General features: G+C 38.8%; 3 protein-coding genes across 10 annotated transcripts; all 3 read left to right on the top strand.

Moving 5' to 3' along the window:
• The first annotated feature begins 438 nt into the window (after nucleotides 1-438).
• Nucleotides 439-3,434, top strand: mitd1 (MIT, microtubule interacting and transport, domain containing 1). 2 transcript variants are annotated; one of them, XM_043248372.1, is made up of 7 exons: nucleotides 439-923; nucleotides 1,009-1,110; nucleotides 1,813-1,949; nucleotides 2,456-2,497; nucleotides 2,621-2,733; nucleotides 2,837-2,897; nucleotides 2,979-3,434. In XM_043248372.1, the coding sequence occupies exons 1-7, from the start codon at nucleotides 779-781 to the stop codon at nucleotides 3,072-3,074; spliced, it is 696 nt and encodes a 231-aa protein (XP_043104307.1). In that variant the 5' UTR covers nucleotides 439-778; the 3' UTR covers nucleotides 3,075-3,434. The 2 variants fall into 2 exon arrangements, with proteins under 2 accessions (XP_043104307.1, XP_043104306.1); XM_043248371.1 differs by having other exon boundaries at nucleotides 2,411-2,497.
• A 56-nt stretch (nucleotides 3,435-3,490) lies between these two features.
• Nucleotides 3,491-18,177, top strand: cracdla (cracd like a). Of its 7 annotated transcripts, XM_043248351.1 has the most exons (12): nucleotides 3,570-3,665; nucleotides 4,418-4,587; nucleotides 7,576-7,666; nucleotides 9,474-9,545; nucleotides 9,639-9,765; nucleotides 10,347-10,482; nucleotides 10,631-10,792; nucleotides 11,381-11,569; nucleotides 12,383-13,793; nucleotides 15,329-16,266; nucleotides 16,980-17,091; nucleotides 17,170-18,177. In XM_043248351.1, the coding sequence occupies exons 4-12, from the start codon at nucleotides 9,488-9,490 to the stop codon at nucleotides 17,364-17,366; spliced, it is 3,330 nt and encodes a 1,109-aa protein (XP_043104286.1). In that variant the 5' UTR covers nucleotides 3,570-3,665; nucleotides 4,418-4,587; nucleotides 7,576-7,666; nucleotides 9,474-9,487; the 3' UTR covers nucleotides 17,367-18,177. The 7 variants fall into 7 exon arrangements, with proteins under 7 accessions (XP_043104287.1, XP_043104283.1, XP_043104286.1 ...); XM_043248348.1 differs by lacking the exon at nucleotides 4,418-4,587 and having other exon boundaries at nucleotides 3,523-3,665; XM_043248352.1 differs by lacking the exons at nucleotides 4,418-4,587; nucleotides 7,576-7,666 and having other exon boundaries at nucleotides 3,491-3,665.
• Nucleotides 18,178-18,425: 248 nt separating this feature from the next.
• Nucleotides 18,426-22,332, top strand: creg2 (cellular repressor of E1A-stimulated genes 2). The gene is made up of 4 exons (XM_043248369.1): nucleotides 18,426-19,081; nucleotides 20,547-20,716; nucleotides 20,872-20,985; nucleotides 21,493-22,332. The coding sequence occupies exons 1-4, from the start codon at nucleotides 18,635-18,637 to the stop codon at nucleotides 21,632-21,634; spliced, it is 873 nt and encodes a 290-aa protein (XP_043104304.1). The 5' UTR covers nucleotides 18,426-18,634; the 3' UTR covers nucleotides 21,635-22,332.
• The last annotated feature ends 1,031 nt before the right edge of the window (nucleotides 22,333-23,363 follow it).

The raw sequence follows: 23,363 nt of genomic DNA, 5'->3' as shown, positions 1-23,363 counted from the left end.
ATTACAGAGAATGTTTTAACACAGGACACAGTGTTATGGGAATAATATAACTATTTTATAGAGTGAGCCTACTTATTTTTTCATACATTACTGGTACCCTTGCATAAAAGCTCACTAATGTATCAAAAATGTATTTAAGTGTAAACAATCCTATAAGCATATAATATGGATTTTAGAAATATAATATAGAACTTTATAATAGTTTATATATATATATATATATATATATATATATATATATATATATATATATATATATATATATATATATATAGGCAATAAATTATTGAATGGTGTATTGTTGTAATTCATAAAATAACTGGGCGGACCTTTTGTTGACTTTTAATTTATGAACTTTCATTTGTCCAGCGGAAGTGAGAACTGGTCCTTCGACATAATAGAGACGGATGTACTCAAACTTTAGTTCCTACCGGAAGAGTGAAAACATACAGCAAGTGTTTGATTTAAAAACAGCTTACTTTCGCTCCAAAACTTGTATTCGCCTTCGAGGACAATTGACAAGCCACCGTATGATTAATTTTAAGTACGTAAATACGCCTTCATTGATTTAGTGTTACTTTGGATTACGAAAGCTCTCCAAATCCAAGTAGTTTAAGGTTTGTTTTCCCGGATGGATGGTGGTGACAGCGGCGTGCCTCTCATAACAACTTCCCCCGTTTTGAAAGAGCTTTAAGTACAGAACTATATTACACAATAAAACAGCGTGCATGTAACTAGTCGTAGAAGTAGTCTGCTGCTTCTGTCACAGTAACCCGCCATGGCTCAGGATTTCCTCCCAGGCATGGAGAGCTCCGCTATCTCTGTCCTAAAGAGAGCCGTGGAGCTGGATCACACCTCACGCTTTCAGGAGGCTCTGGTGTGCTACCAGGAAGGGATCCAGCTCCTCCTGGATGTACTGAAAGGTAAGCCAAGAATCTGGAAATGGCAAATGCGTTCTTTTGCTGATGGCTTTAGATGGTAGTCTTAACGTGATCACTGTTTTCCAAGCTGTAAAAGATGATTCAAAGAAGGTCCACTACAGGGAGAAGATCAAGGGCTACATGGACCGGGCAGAGCAGATCAAGGACCATGTGAACAAACTGAAAGAAGGTTGGTTAGGCAATAAAGTGTTTTAAACCAGGCTCTGGGAACATACAGGGGGCTCAAGGGGTCTGTAAAAAAATGTTAGGAGAAATTATTATTATTTTTTAAATTATTTTAATTATAACAAAATATTAGTTATTTTTCGAATCCAACATATTTTTGCTTATATAATATATGTGGGTGCTGTGTATATTTATGTATATGTAAATACACATACATGAAATATATTTAAATGAATATAAATATATGCATGCAAATATTTTCAAAATATATTTTATATATATTATGTTTGTGTACACGTGATAAATATACACAATACACACGTGCGCTTGTTTAAACAAAAGTTTAATTTTGGATGTGTTTCATCGTCGACGGCACAAAAATAAAATAATGAATTTTATTATAATAGATCAAATTTGATAAATTAATAATTTCTAAAATAAACAAATGTGACCAAACACATAAATACACAACTGGATTAAAATAAATAAGTGTTACAGTTTTGGTTTAAATTTATTAAAAAATTACTTAATGTAAGTAACAGTGCAGTACTTCAGGTAGGGAGGAAAAAAATAATGTAAATACATTTTTAAGCAATGTTTTTTCAAAAAAAATATACAGCTGTATTTAGAGATTGAAGACCCGTGGCTTAAACGACCTTTACTCTTCATACTGGCTCAGTTTTCTCATTGTTATCTCGTCTGTCAGAGGGGAAATACCATGAGCAGATAAAGATAGCTGACAGCTCCACTGGTTTCAGCTACGAATCCCTCTTCAGACCCTACATCAGAGACGGCCTGACTGAAGTCTGGGTGGAGGACCCTTACGTACGGCATATCCATCAGGTAGAGACTACAGTGAGGCTGTCATGTGTGTGTGTATGTGTGTGTGTGTGTGTGTGGTAAGCACGAGTGTGTGTGTGTGGGTTTAATTCAAAAATGGCAAAATAAAGGATATACAGACAGGTGTGTGTGTGTATATGTGTGTGTGTATGTGTGTGTGTGTGTGTGTGTGGGCAGGCAGAAGGCAGTCCAAGGAGGTGTAGACGGAGGGAGGAGCCAGGGAGGAGTGTGTGTGTGTGTGTGTGTGTGGAGGAGCCATGGAGGAGGAGCAGCCATCGACTCCATGGGGCCGGCACTGTGTGTGTGTGTGTGTGGTGTGTGGAGGTCCAAGGCGACGCCGCGCGGGCTTCGGCGAGCGACACGATATAGCTCAGGAGCCTGACAGAGCCGGTGGGATGGAGGGACGAGGCATAGACAGAATGGTCGCGCCGGGCAGACCAAGGCGCAAATGCTTTCCTTTGTAGCTGTATAACTTCCTTCGTTTCTGTGAAATGCTGCTGAAATGCCAGTGTAAAGTAAAGAAGATCCACCTTCTGACCTCACAGGACGAGGTAAGCTTCTGCAGGCCGTTTCAGAGATGCGCTGACCAACACACTGAAAACAATGCACAATGTTTAGCCTTCGGTTCGTCAGAGGCTTCCATTAAAGTTGACCCTAATCTTGTGCTTTTGCAGGACAGCTCTGCTCAGCAAACCAGTGCCCTGTCAGAAATAAAGGAGTCTCTGCAGAGTCAAAATGTCTGTCTGGACATTCAGTACTCGTCTACTATTCATGACAGGGAGATCAGGTACGTCTCAAATCATTCTCATTTACTGTAGTGTACAGAAAACACACTGAAGGAGAACGTGTCTATACTCTTTCTAATCTGCGTACATACTTTGTTTTCACAGGTTTAATAATGGTTGGATCGTTAAGATCGGCAGGGGACTTGATTATTTCAAGAAACCAAAGGTAACTCCTGAATGAAACGTAAAACTGTTATCTGTGCACATTTGCCTAATGGATTTATAAAAGCCTTTTTTTTCTTTTAAGGGTCGCTTCTCTGTGGGGTACTGTGATTACGATCTGAGAGAGTGTCACGAGACTACTGTGGACATTTTTCACACAAAACACACTAAGAAGACATAGTCTTCCTTCGAAAGCTTCTCCGCTGCCTTGCATATCAATGGGACTTAATTTTGAATGCAATCCTCACATATCCAGTCATTTCCGGGGGAGGAAGACCGGAAATGATCCCAGCTTTGACATAAAATCGAGTGATTTTACCGCCTCTTTTAAAACGTTCAGATGCGAGTTATTATTATAGTAACTGCTACCACGGTTTTACTTCTATTGTTCTATATATTTTTAAAAATTTGTATGCACTAGTATATGTATTTATGATATGTTTACGTCTTTTCATTATATCAAAACCCGAAGTGCAATGCGCAAAAGGTAGCAGGCCTGTAAAACGCTAATAAGTGCCCTTAATAAAGAGGTTCGTGTTTCGACCGGCTCTGTTCTCTCAGGGAGCTGCGCGCGGCGGCGGCGCCACCCAGCGGTCACCGGGCGAACTCCCGCTCGTCGTGCAAAAGCGCACGACGCGCCTAATATTACACTTTACGGACAGCGTGACGTATCGCTTGACACGACGGTGTTTTGCTCCGCAGACTCGGTTAAAGAGCGAGTGGATGCCGGGGATCAGCTCACCTGCACTTTCTCGATGACCCGCATCTGCTCGTGAGTAAACGCGCCTGCGTTACATTTGCATTAAGTTTCAGGACCGTCGCGTGTCCGACATCGGCTTGATTTTGATTTAAAACTGTTCTAGTGCTCACGGTAAGTTTTTTTTTGTTTGTTTGTTTGTTTGTTTTTTAATTGCAACTCGCGAACGTGCTGGAATCGCGACAGTAGGTCGCATAAACAGTAGCCCGCATCGCGCATATATTTGTATGTAAATTAATATTCTCACGGTCCACTTGATTTGGGACGTTCGCGGGCTGCTGTAAAAAGCTCGCTGTTTGTAAAAGCACGAGCGCCTGCTAATGCAGGTTTTTCTTAATAACTAAATCAGATCTGTCGGCGGTGGTGTATCTGTTTCGTGTGAGTTATTCCCTCTTCTTCTTTTCCCTCTCTCATATTAGAAACCATTAGTTGCGACGAAACACGCATGAATTCCCCGCAGGAGGAGATTAAATCTATAATCGCCCTTAATCTCGATATGTGCTCCTCATCTCAGTTCATGAAAAATATAGAGCGCTGTCTCTAAATAACACTCTTCATCTCTCAAGGGAGCAGACCGAGTCATGATGGTCAGACGCATATTAAGGGTTGTTTTTTTAACTGTGGCAGTGTTTTCAAGAATTCAGCACGATTCCCATCTAATGCAATTCGTTTTTGTTTGTTTATTGCTTTTGAAACTCTTTTAATTGACATTTTTAGCCATTTTGATATTTTTTTATTCATTAGGCTTTTATTTTTATTTATTATAGCGCCTGTGTTGCACCTAATTTCCATAAAACGTGCTCACGAATGGATGCTCCTGTAATCTTGACTGTACATTTGACTATTTGACCTGATGCTTCAAGCCCAAACAGCGTCTGGAGAGCTGACCGACTGTGTGTTATATGGGAGACCTGCGGCTGGTGTCCTTTCAAGCAAGGTCTGACTTTTTTGTAGACATATAAACTCATTATTTCACAGAATAAAGAATACCGTTTGTTTAGCGCACGTTGATAACCTGAGAACATGAATTAATAGCAGCATACAAGATATTGTATAATTTGTATATTTATATTAATACTTTAGGTTAAATACAACAATAGGCTACTATATTGAAACACGTGACTAATTGTCTTGATCTGGCCTTTATGAAAGTATCCCTAAACTCTCCCTCCGTTTAATTGCTGAATCTTGTCTGCGTGCGTCTTAGTGTGCTTTTGTTGTGTTATTATATAGTTATTATTCATTTCAGTTGTAGGACTAATCATGTAACCCGCACGTAATTAAAACTAAAACCATAAAAAAACTTTAATGCAAAAGCACAAAATAAAATTAAATAATGCAAAAACATTTTTCATTAACTTCAATTTGACTCAAAAAAACGGCTAAAAATGAAACGGAAATAAATTTAAGAAACTGTGTAGACACAGTTAAGAAAAATACAATAAAAAGACAAAACTACTAAATTGCTAATAACTAATAAACACATTTACTATATAAAAATAAATAAATATATATATATATATATATAGATCAAATGTATGAGATATATATATATATATATATATATATATCAATCATAGATTTATGATTTATAAAAATATTATAGATCTTGTTTAGGATGCTTAGGAGAAAATTTAAAGGAAAATATATAAATCAAATCAGATTATGAAAAAAATGCAGCAATTCAGCATGCAATCTCTATATATTTTTCTTGTCCAGCAATAATCAGAGGAAATTGTCAGCATTAGTAAAACGTTCCATTGAAAATCTGTTTTGCACTGAAAGAAGCATATGTGCAGATTACTTTTGCTTCCCTTCAATATGCACGTCTGAGTACCAAAATGTAAATTGACAGATGGATTATATTGATGGCCAGACGCATGATATAGGCTGGCTGAAAGTCACCCAGATGTCGAGCTGACTTTTGTCCAGTGGAAGGAAAGGAGAGGGATTTGTGGCCAACTCTGGATCCTGACACAGATTTATGCCTGTATCTGGGGCAGAGCTGCTCTGTGCTTTGCGGAGCGCCAGATACAAAACGCTCCATCCTCAGAGATAATGGGCGGTTTAATGAGAGAGCGACATTTTTAGGGTTAAAAGGGCATTGAAGGAGACATACGTGTCTAGATGTAAGTATACAATGGACGCGGCGCTTTCTTTTGACAGCCTTTCTCTGTCACTTCTTTATTTCACCTTTTAAACACTCCAAATAGGCTGTAGCCTACTTTGGCGGTTACTTATAGTAACACAGGAGGGAGTTGAAAGTGCCTGTCGTTGTCTGCACAGAAGGAAAGGAAGCACATCATCTGTTCAGCTCCACCGTCTCACCTGCGTACGGATTTCATCGAACTTACAGATAGCGGCGTCTGCTCATTTATATCTTGTTATGCACACAATACTGAAAGGTGGATCGCCAGTCTGGTTCAGATGTGGTTTAACGAGAGGTTATTAACCGACTAGTCTTCCCTGATATGGCCAAATATGAATGAATATGTAGTTAAGACAGGCTAAATACAGGCTTATGATATTTTCAAATGTTGTTCTTGATGTCAAATTCATCTTTATCTGTTACTTGGTAATATGGTTAATATTGATTTAATATTTTGTCCCGTATTTCTATCAGTTCAGTAGTTTTTTTTTTAATGTTTTTTGGAAAAAAGGTCACCCAAGGCTGCTCTTAACTCAATTAATTAGTAAAACAGCAATATTATAAAATATTATTACAATTAAAAATTAGTCATAGAGTTATTTCTTTTGATTGCAGTCTTCAATCCTAATCTTTCTAATGTGATGATTTAGTGCTCAAAAAAGGTTTTTTTTATTATTATGAATATTTTTGATTAATCGTTTTGTAGGATTCTATGATGGATAGAATGTTCAAAAGAACAGTATTTGAAATAAAAGCTTTTGTAATATTAAAAATGTATTTACTGTCACTTTCGATCAGTTTAATTTGTGTGTTTGTCGAATAAGTAAATGTATAATGTTTTGTGTATATATACATATATAAAACTATGCATAACTAAATTTAAAATGCATAGAATAAAGAAAAAAAAACTCCTCAATCCATAGTTATACTGTAATAGAGAGTATGTCAAGTATGTATAGAATACATTAAAGTATATGTATATGAATCATTAAAGTTTAGAACCAAAAGAATTTATCTGTATCAAGTATACAAAAAGAAAGTATTTACATAGGTATCCACAAAACATATATATATAAACATATTCAGGAATAAATGGTTCCAGTTCTCAAAAATTACAAAATTTTTTACAAATTTCTGAGCTCAGAGTTTTGAATTGTAGTGTATACAAACAAAAAGTGAAGACGAAATTCTCATCCAATTTAAGTGACCTTTAAGTGGATTGTGACGGTGTTGAAATGATTTGCATATAAAAACGGACCTGCTCTGACGTGTGGATGCAAATGCGTGACGCAAACCACAGTTGTTTGGTTTTCCTAAGCGTGATGCTTTCAGCTGTCTCTTCGACAAGTCATTTACAAACGCAAGAGGAGTATAAATCAGATGTGGCGCTCTGAACATCGTGCGGCGGTGGACCCGACCGGCTCTGTTCATCATTATACTCTTGCTATCGACTTGATCCACTCTTGTCCTGGTGCGTCGATGCCTTCCTTCGGCCAGCAGCAGCACGCTCTCTCTGCTCCACAAGCTGTTCAGTGTTTAGTAAGGAGCTTAGGCATGCAGGGAAAGCATAAGTTGGAAATGTAAGAGAGTTAGCCGGTCGGTGTTTGTTTGTCCAGCTCCTCCTGCCAAACATCAAATCCGTCAATGCGTCTCTTTGTCAGAGCCTGCTTTTCCTCTTCCTCTTCCTCTTCCCTGCTTTCTTTCTTTCAGTAGTTCCTCTCCTGATTTTGCTTTCTCCGGTTCCTCCGTCTCTCTGCATGTTTGTGATTGGGACAGAGCTGCCACGGTTCATAGGAGGTGAACTCCTGCGTATCTTCTGAAAGGAAGAGCAGAAGCTAAATCACACAGAAAAGAGGAAAGAGAAAAAGTAAGTGATGGCATTTATCTTGCTTAATATTATTTGAAGGACGCTTTCTTAGTACAGGGTAACAGTCACGGCAATTTCATCATTTATATGTAATTATTCATATATAATATATATTGTGTATGTAAATATTCGATCCAACTTAATCATTAAAGTATTAATATTTAAAGTTGGGAGTCAATAAAATAATATTGTTAATGTCGTTAATAACTGTTTTTAAAAGAAAATATTTTTATTCTGCAAAATATTACAAAGTATCTCTATTTTAAATGAATGCAGTTATTTTTATTCATCAAGTATCAATAAAAAAAATTGATTACTGTTTCTACAAATTATATACAATACAGACGTCCAACTGTCCTCGACATTAATAAAAGCATGTTTTTTGAGCAGGAAATGATCATATTTCAGTGCTTTCTGTAATGTAATAAATTACATTATAAATATATTTTAATTTAGAAATAAAAACTTTTTATAAATATAAAAACTCATTGAACTCCATGTTGTGTACTCAAACATTGGTGACATATTTGATTTTTTTTTAATTTGAACAAACTTTGTTGTTGTTTTTGTCGTGTGTCATGTGCTCTGTGTGCCCTACCTTCCGTTCCTGTTAATTGTGTCATTGTCTTCACCTGTTGCTTGTTAATCTAGTCTATTTCCTTGTGTATTTAAGTCCTGTGTGTTTGTATTCGGTTTGAGGTTAATACGTGTGTTTTTTTGCTTTGCCTGCATGCATATTATTGTTTTGTCCATTTAAGAGGATTCAATCTGTTTGAGTTTGTTTTACTGGTCGAGTGCTCCGTTACTCTAAACCACACCCGTGACAAACATGTTCGAGTCTGAATTAGGAAAGCAAACAGAGCAACAAATGTCAAAAAGGGACGGACTGGATGGACTTTGTTTTTTTTTTTTTTTTTGTAGCATATCAACATTATCAAGGCATGGTCAGTGATAAGAAAGGTTTGTTGTTATAATAAAGGATAGTGATGCCAACAAGGTTGTAATAAACTTGAGGCACGTTGTCCAAAATAAGGACACAGTCTCACGTTTCACTTCATGTCTAGCTTGTACACATGCCTGTGGATAAACACTGTGTGTGCGTGTGTGGATATATATATATATATATATATATATATATACAGCTTTTAATATGTGATTCATACACCACATAACAGACTAAATATTTTCTATTAATGCATATGGATGTATATCTTCCAAAGACTAATTATACTTATTTATACTTGTATATAATAAGAATATACAAATGAAGTGTTTATTTAAAATAGAAATCTTTTAAATTTTAAATGACTTTTTTTCCTGCAACTTTTGTTCACGTCACGTCATCGACATTTGTTCTTTAAACAAATTAACCGACTGCACTCAAATTTTGAAGAGTACTGTATGCTCTGAACTAATACAAGATCCATCATTTTTAGTAATGGAAAATCACATTGAACATATGAGTGCAGAAGAAACCTTTGGACTGTTGGTTTGAGAAAAGCCTTCTGTTATCAGATGCTGAATTTAGCCCCGTTGCCACATCAGAGATATGACATTCCTCTAGTATTTTACATGTCAGTAAATGACTTGTTTGCTGCTGTCCTTTGTAGAACAACTACTTTACTCTGTTGTGAATTTAAGAACAATTAACAGTTAATAGTTAACTATAATTTTCCCATGTCTTGCTACATTAGACTAGATCGTTCCCTTTGATAATTCCACTGACGTTGTCCAAACCCCGCCTGTATTTCTTTTTTCCTCCTCATTCTGTCTCATCTGATTTCTGTGTAACTGTCCTCATTAACAGCTGTACCGGTGAAGATGAACGTTCTGGAGGCTTCAGGAGACCCGGAGGGAGAAGGCAGTGACGACTTAACAGGTCAGAAATCTTTCAGTAAGGCAGTTAATCCAATCTCATCTTATTTTAATACGTGGCGTACCATTCTAAAGGCATGATATGCTGGATGTTTAGGAAGGAAGAACTCCAGGTTAAAGTCTAAGTCACGCCTGTTTGGGAAGATAAGGAGGAAACAGGATGATTGTGGCATGAAGCAGAGTCAGTCTGCAAGTGATATAACACAGAGTGTGGAGGACTCAGAGTAAGTGTTTGCATTCGGCATGCTCCGATTTAAGAAAAGAGACTTAACACGGACTAATTAAAAATGGACAATGTTTAAACATAAAGTAAAACTTTGAAGCCAGTTAAGGCTGTACATGATTTGATGAACCCTTGTGAAAATGTCATTGCGCTGAATGTTTATCACAAATCTTAAGTATAAGTATATATATATAAAAAAACTCTAATGTTAACGAAATATTAAAGTTCACTTAACGCAATAATGTAAAGTTATAAGTTTTGCTTTAGGTATATTTTACTTTATTAGTATTTCATCAAAGGCTTGTTTTAATGTCAAACTAAAGCATATGTAAAGTAATTTTTTACCTTAATGTGTTACTTAACTGTATGTATTTGAAATATACTAATTATTATTACTAAATTGCACTTTTACCATTGCAAATGCATGTAAACATGTACCGAAGTTCTGAATAACTGGGTCATAACGCACTCTTATATTCAGCTAATTACATTCGAAATAAATTTAAGCTGTACATTATTTCCATAATTTTTTGTCACAAGGGATAACATGCCCCTTTTTTTTTTTACATCTTTTCTTCAAAGTTGTTCCAAAGTCATGCTGGGATCCCGGGCATTTTCATATGACAGCATTTTTCATGCAGAGCGCAGTCATTCAGACCCTGAGCCTCTACGAATCCTGTCTCAAGAGAACATTCATGGCAAAATTCGAGCTCTGCAGGTGAATAAGACCGCACACTACACACTACACACTCTTGTTATAGTTGAAATGCCCTACTTTAAAAAAAGACTCATCAGTGTGACTTACGGAAATGTTTCGAACAGATTGGGTGATTTATTTGAATAGATTATTTATTTTGTTTGATCAGATAAAACTCCAGCAGCAAAAGCTGCATTTAGGTCCTCCCCCACTTCTGATGCCCGTGAAACGGCGTGAAGACTTAGGTGGAAGTTCAGAAGATGACGGTCTTCCTCGTAGCCCCTCTGAAGTGTCCTGCGGAGAAGGACTATACATGAGCATATCGAACAAGGTGCTTCAACTAGAATACAGCAGCATTTCAATATCTTTGTGACGTTGTGTATTTTATAGTGCTGTGTTTGTTTATATAATATATTTGGGTGTATTGTGTATATCTATCTTGTGTGTGTGTGTGTGTATATATATTTACAAAATATTTGCATGCATATATATATATATATATATATATATATATATATATATATATATACAGTATATATATAATTTTTCTCAAATATATACATGCATGTGTTTGTGGAGCACAAATATACACAGTGCACACACATATGCAATGTAAACAAAATGTTATTTCTGGTGTGATTAATGGATTGGCAGCACCAGTATTTTAGTGTATTGTTTTGATCTTTTAGGCTGTCTTTATTTAAACAGCTGCATGAATTTGTGTGGCTCATTTTGTGTTTCCATTACTGCTGCTGCTACCCCAGTCTGAATCTGATGTACACTTTTTTTTTTTTTTTTAAACAGGTATTCTGCAGCTGTTGATGTGTTGACATTATACCTGTCATTCATAATTTGTTTTATGTCTTAAATGTTTTTTTGGCTGTAAATATCGTCTAATGTCCCTCTCCTTTCCTTCCAGGCTTCTTCACAGCCTCTTTCTCCTCGGCCGGTCAGCCCAGCACCCGCACCCCTTTCCCCTGGCTCAGTGGGCTTCAGCACTCCTCCACAATTCACTTCCCTCCTGGACAACTCTGCTGCCCGTCACCGTATGTCCCTCAAGCCTAAGAACCAAAGAGCCAGTGCCAAGAACAGGAGGGTGACCACTTCGGTGAGCCTTTTTAAAATGGACCATTCTAACTTATTATACATTGGTATCCATTAGCAACATCCTAGTTCCCTTGACAAAAAGCCATTGTGCTTTTTCCACTGGCTTTTGAAATATTGTAAAAAAAGAAGCTATGTGACCTACAAATCTTTGTGATTCTTACATTTTACAACCTCAAAACAATCGGCAGAAGTAAAAAGCTCAAGTTAAGCTACAACGTCAGCATGCTTAATCTTCTGACAGCTCTTTCAGGCCCGGTTTCATAGACAGGGTTTAGCCTAAACCAGGATTAGGCCATAGTTCATTTAGAACATTTAAGTAATTTTTATAAACATGCCTTAGAAAAAAGCATTACTTGTGCACATCTTGAGGTAAAACAAATGCACTGAAATAGAAACTTGAAATAGCTCAGATTTACATTTAGTCTAGAACTAGGCTTAAGCCTTGTCTGTGAAACCGTGGGGGTCAGTCTTTATTGTAAATCTACAAATTGGAAAGCTTAAATTAGAAATTAAATAAAACACAGACACTATGGAAGTCAATGGTGACCCTAAACCGCCTGGTTATAAACCTTCAAAATATCTTCCTTTTCTTTTTGGGTAAACTATTCCTTTAATCCTTTAAATTTATTTCAGGCATTTTGCCAAAAACACTTGGCTTGAGAATGATAGAACCAGAAGTATTCCTGGGTTTTAGGACACTGGCTTCAAGCACTCTAATGCTTGTGGAAGAACAGATCTTTTAAATATTCTTTTTCCATATAACAGTTGATATTTAATAGATTTTCTATATTTGTACATTGCACTTCCGGTGTAGGCTGGAAGCAGAGCACGATCTGAGAGTTGGAACAATCTGGACCGATCACTGACTACTAAAGAGCAAGAGACTCCTGTAAAAGAGATACCTCGAGCTCGCTCATATTCCTCACAGGTCTTACGGGGGGAGAGGCTTACGACTTCACTAATCAAGAATCCAGTTCCGGTTTCACCTTTAATGTCTCTGCAGACTTCTGGAGACAGTAGGCAAGTTTCTGTTGAACCTGAGTTTGAGAGAAACATCCTTTCCACATCGCCTCCAAGCCCTGGCTTACGAGAAACAAGTCCAGTAGCCAAACCACCGATCCCAGTGGTGCCAACTGACAAAAAGGGAAAAGGAGAAGTGAGTGAGATGCTCAGTAGCTCCAAACTACCCAAGAACAGCCAAAGTAACATTGTGTTAACTGTAAGACCAAGTGCACCTGCCACAACAGAATTGAGTCCCGTGAAAGATGAGAAGTCTAATACTGTGCTAATACAAACCAAGATGGACAAAAACAGTTTTCAGAATGCAGTAAATATAGAGAAAAGCCCAGCCTCTACTCAGGCTCCAACCAATGTGATTTGTGGAGTAAGCTTGAGACCATCATCTCTGAGGAGAAATATACCTTCCACGGATGACAAACATGAGTACAGGACCCTTCAGCCAGGCAGCGCAGTGTCGGCTGTTAGTCATGAAGATCACGCTCAAACAGAATCCATAAAGCGCCAGAGGACTGTGTCTGGTTCGTTCCACTTCAGCGTCTCCTCAGACAGGAGTCAAGAGCGGCCGAGGACTGCAAGCTTCACTGGAGTAGTGGGACACGCTGGACTGAAAAAGGAACCTTCGTCTCCTGCCAAACCTCCTTTAAATTTCAAGACAGAGCGGCAAGTAAGTTCAGAAGTCGAGAAAACAATAAAAGACCCATGTGCTAACTTACCACCAACTTCAAAGAAGGAAGACAAAAAGGACACTTCTCCTCGGGCCTCGGATGTGGAGGATAGTCAGGACGAGAAGCAGGAGATTGGGGTAGAGGCTACTGAAGGAGGACTACAGGAGGTGGAGGTGGCAGAAGAAGCAGTTGAGGATGTGATGGAAGATGTAACTGTGGGAAAAGAGAGAGAGGCTACAAATGCATTCGGTGTGAAGCTTCGCTCTACCTCTCTTTCGCTAAGGTTTCGCTTGGACAAAGCTCCATCAGAAGACAGAGTAAAACACCACAGTGCATCAATTTCACCTCCAGCCTCACAGTCTGACTTAACCAGCTATGTGCAAACTGAAGACCAACACACTGCCATGGGGTTTACGAAAGTCCATGCTAAACTCAAAGAACCTCCTCTCCAAACGGACACGTCCTCAGTTCATTCCTCCGGTTCGCCACCTAAGAGTTTCTGTAGAGACAAAGAGAGAGCTGGCGTCCTCAGACAGGCTGGTGAGTGTCTTTTTGTGGTTCCCCAAGGTGCATGAAGATTAAGCCTCTGGCCTATTTAGTTGCAATTATGACGAATGTGTAGAGCTACATATCCTATGAGAATGATGATCCAGGTCATACCGGGAAACAGTCTGTGCCTGTCTGAGTCAGATCATTTACAAAGGTGATTTGTCCAAATGTTTTAACTGTGCCTGTCTGGAATTACACTGATAGCAGTTACTAAACAGACAGTGGTCCCACTTTATATTAGGTGTCTTGACAATGCACTTGTTTTGTAATTTCTGTAATTACTTTTATATTTACATTGTAACTCTCAAACCTTCCCATACCACCAAACTTGTCCCTAACCTTACCTGTATACCATCCCAATAGCAGCAGTATTTTGCAATACAATATGACCACAATAAATGCATTGTACTTCTTTTTGGATGCAAGTGCACAGTAGTTAAGCCCACCTAATATAAAGTGTGACCTAAACGGTAGATTGGGAGGTATATTGGAGGTTTTATTTGGTTTTATTGAATTAACAATGGCCTTTACTAAATCACTAAACCAATAAAGTATTTATTACTTTTTTTTCCATTGCTTTTGATTAGTTGATTTTAGTATAGTTTAAAAAGAATATCAACCAGTGGAGCAGTTGAGTAAATAGTGATACATAATTTAGATATTACAGTATGAAAAAATAACCATCTAATGTAAACTGATGATATTCACAGAATTTAATGACTTAGCGCATTAAATTGATTGGTTCATGTTGCATATGCAGCCAATGAGCATGCTGCTTTACATTTAAAAAGCTAGTTAACATTCTGCTAAACTGTTTGCAGCATGCTTTTAGATTTGCTCTAAAACCCTCCAGCTCCACCTGTATAGAACTGCTACAGGTTATTATATACTTAAGCAGCAGTATGTCTTAAATAGCACAGTACAGCACAGTATCTGTATATGTATTAGGGGTAGCAAGCTCCTCGTACTTGCTTTCAGCAGCAATAATCTGCAGTTACAGTAAAAACCAACAAGTGCAATTCAGCAGTCTATTCCACCAAGACCAAATACGTTAGCCTTGTCATATCCATTACCATGCTTAAATTTTCAGAGATTTGTCATGATAGAACCCCAGCTTTACTACAACCATGGTTAAACTATAGTTAGTGTAGCAAAAACATGATTAATTTGTGGTAACCATGGTTTAAATAAATTTAACAACATTTTGGGTTGTTTCATAAACCCTTAACTTTCCGTTACAATTAATTATTATTATTTTTTTGGACAATGGCCAACTAAAGGGGTTCTACAAAAAGATGCATGCACAGATCAAAAATGATCCACTGTCTATTACCAATAGTATTGCGATGCATCAAACGCATGGAGAACTCTTGAACATCCATTGATACATATGGCCACACTTTCAGAACACACCTATTAAGTACTACTGATTTAAGTCATACCTGATATCGCATTTTACCCATGAATGGTTAGTTCACTTCTTCGTGCAAATTTGTGTTTAATAAAGAAATATTCTCCTTTTTCAGAACCTCATCTCTCATCATCAGCCAGCAAATCCACTAAGATTGTACCTTCACCATCTAAAGAAGGTACAGACTTGCCTCCAGAAGAGACTACAGCGGTATCCTCTCAAGAGAACCCACCAACATCTACTTCTTCAGAGGTGTCCTGGATGGACATGGCCAGAGAGAAGACCAGAAGCCTCCAGCAGCTCTTTACCAGTAGACTGCCCGAGTTTCCTAGCTTGCAATCTCGACCAACAACCTTGACCACAACACAGCCGCAAACCCAAACATCCACTTCTCAAGCCAATCCAAGAATCACACAGAACATTTCAAGCCAGTCGACGACTACGCAGCCTCTTTCGAGACCTACAGAAACAATACCGCTGCCATCTGCACAGCATTCTGGAAGATCCTCACAATCTGCCGCTCAGCCGATGCAGATCCAGACTCGAACAACAACAAACCAACCTCCAGCAATTTCAAATCAGACTCAAACTGACAGTACAAGAGAAGTCCAGTTTCAGTCCAACAGCCAAATGTTTAATTCATCAAAACCAACCCAATCTACAGTTATCTCCGTATCGACTGTGCAATCCACTGCTGTGAACACAGCAAAACATCCATCACAAGCACTGGCACCACATACACCACCCTTCCAGCCGTCATCCCCGCTTCGAGCCGCATCACAGGCCCCCACACAAGCTATACAGCGTCCCACAGCACCCCCTGGTTACCAGTCAAGCCCAAAGTTAGCGTCCCAACAGTGTGGCGTAACGGTCTCAAAGGATCCGCCTGGGAATGAGGAAGGAGAGCCTGGCGTAATCTCAGGGAAAGCTGACCGAGCGCCTGCGTCTCAGGGGACCGGGCCTGAAGATGGCAGACCAGTGTGGGCAGCAGGATTAGGAAACAAGTCCTCCCTCTTACAGCGCTGGGAGAACCAAACTACTGCTGCAACCAAGGTAATCTCCAATCTCACTCACAAACCAGAAAGAGAACACTTACTTCAGCCTCAGAAAAAGGAGTTAGTTTCCACCCGTGTACTGCAAAACAAGTGTTTAATGTATCACATACATGCAAACTCCTTACCTTTCATTGAACATTCACCTTTTGAGATCAAAATAGATTACCTATGAGATGTGTAGATGCATTTATTTTGCTATTATTACGAGATTTTCACCCATGTTCATTCCTGGCATCAAAATATTGACTTAGTGTAGCTCTCAAATTTTTTGATACTTGTCAAAACTAGTTTGGAAGCAGTTTTGTCAATAACAACTACTTTAGGGTAAATATATGTGGAGGGTGGCAGAATTAAACATGTGTCCAGTGTCCATATCCATAATATAAAATTTTTTTGTTCTTTATTCTGATTCTTTTAAATATGCTAAATATGTCTTTTAAATAAATACTTTTACGTTTATTTCTTGGATGTTGGTGAAAAAACTAACACAAATAGCAAACGCTAACACTGATGCTGGTAGCTACAAAATTGGTTTGCTGTGAAGTAAGCCATGCTGACATTTAATTATGAATCATACATTTATAAATGATAATAAAGGACACTTTATGGAGGGGACACATGCCATTTGCTTATAATATCCAGTACGGGATGTTCCGTTTGCTGTGTATTGCTCTGTTAATTATTAGATCTCCTCTTTATCGATTCTGTTAGACAGGTGAGCTGAAATCCACAGCAGAGTCTCAAGCCACATCTCAATCCACAGCTCCTCTCAGACCCACCTCAAAGCTCTCAGGCACAGGATTCGACTCAAGCTCGTCGATGCGTAAGTGGGATACAACATCAGTTTTACACGACAGCTACAACTGAAGCATATACTCATATAGATCGTCTATATTTCTAGAAGCATTAGTGTCTCCTGTTCCCACGAGGTCAGCAGACAGAGAGGATAAATGGCAGCAGAAATCCGTGCCACCGTCATCACCTTCATCCTCACCTTCATCATCTCCTCTGCAGTCGGTCCGTGACACTGCCCAACCGTCCTGGATGGAGCTGGCCAAGAGGAAATCCCTGGCATGGAGTGACAAAACTATGGACTAAAAAAAAAAAAAAGGGATGGAAAAAGAGTTTACAAGTGCAAGAAAGAAATGCGGTTGGATGCTAAGGTTGGAGGGCATTTTCAGGGTTGTGTTCCTGAAGCAGTCTGGTTTGCTTCACGTGAACTTCACTAGACTTTGAAGGTAAAGCAGCGCGTTCTGGAAGTGAACCACTATTGCGTGTGTATATTATTGAGGGAAAGTTGCACATTCATCAGTCAGTAAACCTCCTAATAGTGTTTAAAACCTCCTGTGAGCTGCTTGTATCTCCACACGCAGTATGAATGTACGCACAGCAGAGAAAGAAAAAGGAGAAGTTAATATTGTGAGATTAAAGTCTTGTTCTCTTGCAACACTGGCTAGCAGCTGCTGGTAATGTAGTTTGCAAACGCACCACAGAACTGAGTGAGAAAGTAGATCTCGAAAGGGTACAGAAACAGATTCAGGTTGAGTCTCAATCAAAAGCACCCTGAGATCTGTGATCTCAGGAAGAGGAAGAGAAATAGACGGCACCATACGCTTTCCCTGCTCCCCGACACACAAAACCAATAACTGTCTCCCAGGAAATACGTTTCTCAGGTTTAACACTTTGTAATGTTCGTGATTATTTCCCTTACAATTAGAAATTATTTATTTGCATGAAATCCATCCAAGAATTTGTATGTATTTTATCACCCGTTGATTTTCTGACACTTGTTAGATGTTAAGATTTCTGTTATTTTAATGTTAAACTATGTGACCGTAATAATATTTCAAATTACTCAGAGCTTGCTTTTGAAGATACCGACTTCCTTCAATAAATTCATCTTACCAAATCTGAGGCATGTGATTTATAATTTATCATGAATATGAAAAAAAAAGGTGTGTGTGTGTAACGACCACCATAATACATCATTTGGCAAATCATGGACATTGTGTTTTTTTGCATGACTGAAGTATTAAAATAAAAAATATTGTATGCCAACCTACCACCATTATTTAATAACAAATGAAATGATCCCATTATTACCCCACCATAATGCTATTACATGATTACTGATACCATGGTAAATTTTGGTATTGACGAGACAAAAAATCCTTTTATTATGCGTTTTATTTTACATTTCGCTGACAAGTTTACCTCAGTCATAAGCCGACTATTGTAAGATCGTGTTAGCCCAGTGTTTTGGTGGAAACGATGTACGGAGGGATGGAGGTCACCCGCCGCGGTTCTCGGGCGGTCCAGCAGAGGTCGCTGTTTCAGGCCGCTCTCGCGTAACGCCACAGCCGCAGATGATAAACAAACATGCCGCTCGAGTGAAGGTGAACGCGATGCTGCTGCTTCACCTGGTCTCCGTACTGACGGCGCTGGCGCGCGTCGGCGAGAGCTACACGCTCCGGAGCGCGGTGTCGTGGGCCGCCGCCGGGGACGCGGCGGAGGAAGAGCTGGACACGCACTCCGACGAGGCGCCCGCCGTGCTCGTCGACAACATCGGCATCTGGAAACCAGCCTACCCGTCCTCCGTGTACCGGGACGCCTCAGAGAAGAAACCCGAGCAGGTCTCGAAAAGCGAGGACGTGTCCTCCGCGTCCCGCGTGTTCTCGTACCGGATGGAGGAGGTGAAGGCGCCGTCCAGCGTCTCCGCGCCCCCGCCGCACGAGGACACGGCGAGAGTCGCGCGCTACATGGCGCACTACAGCGACTGGGGTCACCTGGCGACCATCTCCACGCAGGAGCAGGTGCTGCTTTCGTTGCTAGGTTGGCTTGAATAGCCTTTCCTGCCAAGTTCACGTGCAGCTTGTTTTTGCGGTCATCTACGACAGAGGCGCCCCGGCACTCCGCCTGTTTTTTTTTCTCTGACACACCGGTTTCAGTCTCTTCTAATGAGCTGATGATCTGAATCAGGTGTGTCTGATTAAGGAGACGTTTGGCTGCATCCTCCGGAGGACGCATTTATAGACTCAAGAGTAATTTATAACTATTAATATTTCAAAATAAGATCTACATCATGATGCGTGCAGCCCACGGAGGATGCAGTCCACCTTTTGGGAAAGAGCCGTGAACGAAACGAGTTGGACACTCAACATTTTCTCTAAGCCCCTAGTTTCAGAGTTGGTCAGTGAGAAACCGTGTAGGATTCAATGGACGCAGCCAAAGACTATAGATGCGCATAGATGTGTCTGTATTGATAGCAGATGTGTTGAAATTAATAGAACGATTATTTTTATGCAATGTAAAATAAAACTATTGTGCAATTATCACAGGACACATAATAATTCGGCTTACATCACTGATTAAGTAGACTGGAAAAAGCAAAAACACAATGATGCACACTCTATCCATCGTATTGTAGGTGTAGAGTTTATCATTAAATACGTAGAAAAGTTAAAATCATTGTTGCCGTTCATTGTTTCGACCGAAGTGACTTGAGCCCACCGGGCGATGTTATTACGATTTGTCAACCCGTAAGTACGGACTTGAACACAGCATTAGTCTTAAAAGTTTATAATCTCAGCATTTTAAGTCAGGTCTAATATGAATTTTAAGAGAAACTTTGATGGCCAGTTTTGGTTTAACTAATAGTTATTTATGTGTATATAGCTGCCCGCAGGTTCTTGGAAAACCTGGAGGTAGCCTTTAAAACTGATTTCTAGATCTGCTAAAGTTATGTAAATGATTAAATCTTAAACCGTTGGGTTGTTGTTTTTTTCTTTATAACAAATGCTTTTTCTTTTTAAAGGAAAGGGGGAAAAGGTGTAGTTATGAAAAACTCTTATCAGGCAGGAATTGTGATTAAAATGCCTGAAAAAATCTATATCCAGTAAATCCTGTAAACTTAAAGAATGTCTAAGTCATGGGAATATTGTTTTGGACAAAGGTTGAGAAGGACCACTGCGTTATGTGTATTGCAATATTATAGTTCACCCAAAAATTTAAATTCTGTCATTAATTATTGACTCTCGTGTCGTCCGTCCTGTGTTTAACTTCAGCCAGCCACAACACACGCACACGCCGTTTTTTTCCTGATCTCCTCAACACATTGGTCAGGGAATGCATGAAGCTGAACAGATGCCTTACGGGCTTGAAATGCGAGCAATTAATGACAGAATTTTCAGTATATTCAGTCTATCGTTAATCAAATACATACATGTATGCACAAGTATGAAATGTCATTTCTTGTTTTCTTCCCCATCATCTTTTTAGATCAAGGGACTTCCTTTTGGAAACATTTTCTCTGTAAGCGACGGTCCAGCAGACAACAGCACTGGGGTTCCTTATTTTTATGTGACGCCGATGGACAACACTGTAACAGACCTTCGCAGCTTCCCTTTTGCCTCCTTAACATTTTCTGAGGCAGAGGGAGATTTCTGCAGGTATGTCTCTAAAATAACTGACTGAGAAGTTTTTGCATTTCATTTAAGTTTACATATTCAAATATAGATATATTTGTATTTGTATATGTATGACAGATCTGTGTATAATAATGATCTAAAGCCTTTTGTCCTGTGGCTACATTTTCCCGCAAAAGGAAGCAGGTTTATGACCCTGAGGACCCGAGGTGTGCCAGACTCACTTTGACTGGTAAAATGGTGGAGGTGGGACCAGAAGAGCTTGACTTCGCCAAAGAGGCCATGTTCTCCAGGTAATTATGCAAATCATAAATCATGCATGCATTTTCATTTCAGCGACAGCAGCTAAACACACTTCGTCCTTTTAATGTAGAACATGAGGTTTGTTTTCATCCGTGTCTGTTGGTAAAGTATGATTAGCAATGTTTGCTTAATATTAATAGTAATAATACTATTTATATGCTGCTTTTTGTTTCTGCTGCAACTGAAACGTGCATATATTTAGAGCTGAAATGCATAACAGCGTAGTCTGAACCTTGCCTCTGCATTAGGTTTACAGATTTTCTCTCTAAAAAAGATACAGCGCTGTCTCTAGGGCAGTACCCTAAGATGCACAATTTTATACATTATTCCTAAAAGGTGCATATTAGTAATAAAGGTAAATATAAGTATTTTAAAATGTCATAGTTTAAGTGCGTATTAGTATATTTTAGAAAGGTACCTTTTATAGCACCTTTTATGAGAAAGTATGGGGTAAACAATATTCAAAGTAAATATATTTTGGTGTGTGCTTTGTTTAGGCATCCTGTCATGAAGAAGTGGCCCCCTGGACATAACTGGTTTTTCATGAAGCTGGTTCTGCAGCAGGTTTGGCTTCAGGACTGGGTTGGAGGAGTCTCTGTCATTCAGCTTGAAGAGTATTTCAAAGCGTCCCCTTTCTGAGAGAAAAGATCAACGAAAGAGCGGTATTAGCAGAACCCACCTGATTGTGTACAGAAGGTGGCCATGCTTTTTGTTACAAACTACTTTTAACTGGTGTTTTTTCTGGCCACGATGCCGGTTCAGTGCCTCTGAACATATTGCTGAGGATTTATTGAATGTATAAATGACGTTAAAGGAAGCATAGCATTATCTATAAAACAATTTCACGGCCGCTTAATGTTGGAGATCTTTATTACGTGTACACCGCACTGAAAGGAAAGCCATTCGTTCATTATAAATAAACAAATCTCTCATGCTAAATAAATCTACCACAGGCCTTCATACTTGAGTACACAGAGATAGGGTATATACTGAATAGTTGTTGAGTTCTCGGCCGTTTTCTCTGAAACGTCACTGTATTGAAGGTTTGACAATTCATTAATAGCTGAAATGTGTGTGTGTTTGTGCGCAAAAGATTTTTTCATTGGTATTTATGGCATCTAATGCTCTTCAAGTTCAGTTTCAGGTCAGCATTTATACTTCTCAAGGACAGCGACTCACGGTACAGTACATGACCTCATGTGTTACACTACCTTTACGCAATTACAATGTAATTGACACCTTAATGAAATATCTCAAATATCTGTTTGTGCCTTGCGTTACCTCTTTACAATGATATACATGTGCTGCACAATTACAATAAAAGCATAAAAAATACATTTTGTGTGGAAAGGGTAGTCACTGCTTTTAATGTAAATGAAGAACAAATGACAGATTACAAAAGGGATTGATTGGAGTAATATGATTATGCAATACAGAATTAAGCTTAAAATAGTATTGCCAAGAGACTTCAGCAAAAGTGTTTTACGTAACATGGTATTTGGCTCAAGTAAAATTAAAAATGGTCTGTGTGGGTTATAATTAATCATCTCCATTTGAATGATTTCAGCTTTATCTTCAGCGGTGCGGGTTCTGGTAATCCAAACTTTTCTGCGAGACGTACAGGAGCAAAAAAAAGGAAGCCTTCGATGCGAGTCACCAGCGAATATAATAATGTCATATAGGCGTCACAAAGTAGCACCGCTTGACCAGATTGCTGGCTGTAAACAATGTTGAAATTGAAGATAAGAGCGTGTAAATATAAATAGATTGGGGGAAAGGGCTCGGTATGCGGAGTGGACTTCAGACCCAGATGACTGCGTCAGATGAAGAGGCAAAATCAGGAAAGACAAGAGCAATTTGTATACGAGTCGCTGTAATACCACTTCAATGGCATTACATTTAAATAACAGGATTAGGGGAAATTAAATGAAAAGATATGACAGATGTTTGCATACAATAAGGGGTTAGGCCCACAAGCTATCGGTGGCAGTGAAGGTCAGAAAAGCCAATCAATTATTCATTAAATGTGCATTCCCTGTGGCGCCTGCATTCAGACAGCATGCATGCACATCTAAATGCATCTAAATATGACGGATGGCTTTTTTATTGTTTCAAATAAGCATAATAACAGTAATCATATGAGTAGAAGAAGTACTCTCAGGGAAAATGCAAAGCTTTTACATTGACTGTACTGGGGGAAATAAGACATCGATGTGATAGGAAAGCCTTTTTTAATAAAAAGTGAAAATCCTTATCTAGCCTTAAAATTGGAGTTAGCTGTGTTTTCAGTGCAATTTCTTCCTTTATTTGTAATTGCTCCAAAGATAAATATATGTTCAAAGTATATGATGTTATATTGTTCTAATAG

Source organism: Puntigrus tetrazona, chromosome 9 (genome assembly GCF_018831695.1).
Source record: "Puntigrus tetrazona isolate hp1 chromosome 9, ASM1883169v1, whole genome shotgun sequence".
Classification (NCBI taxonomy): domain Eukaryota; kingdom Metazoa; phylum Chordata; class Actinopteri; order Cypriniformes; family Cyprinidae; genus Puntigrus; species Puntigrus tetrazona.
This window is presented reverse-complemented; position numbering and strand designations above follow the sequence as displayed.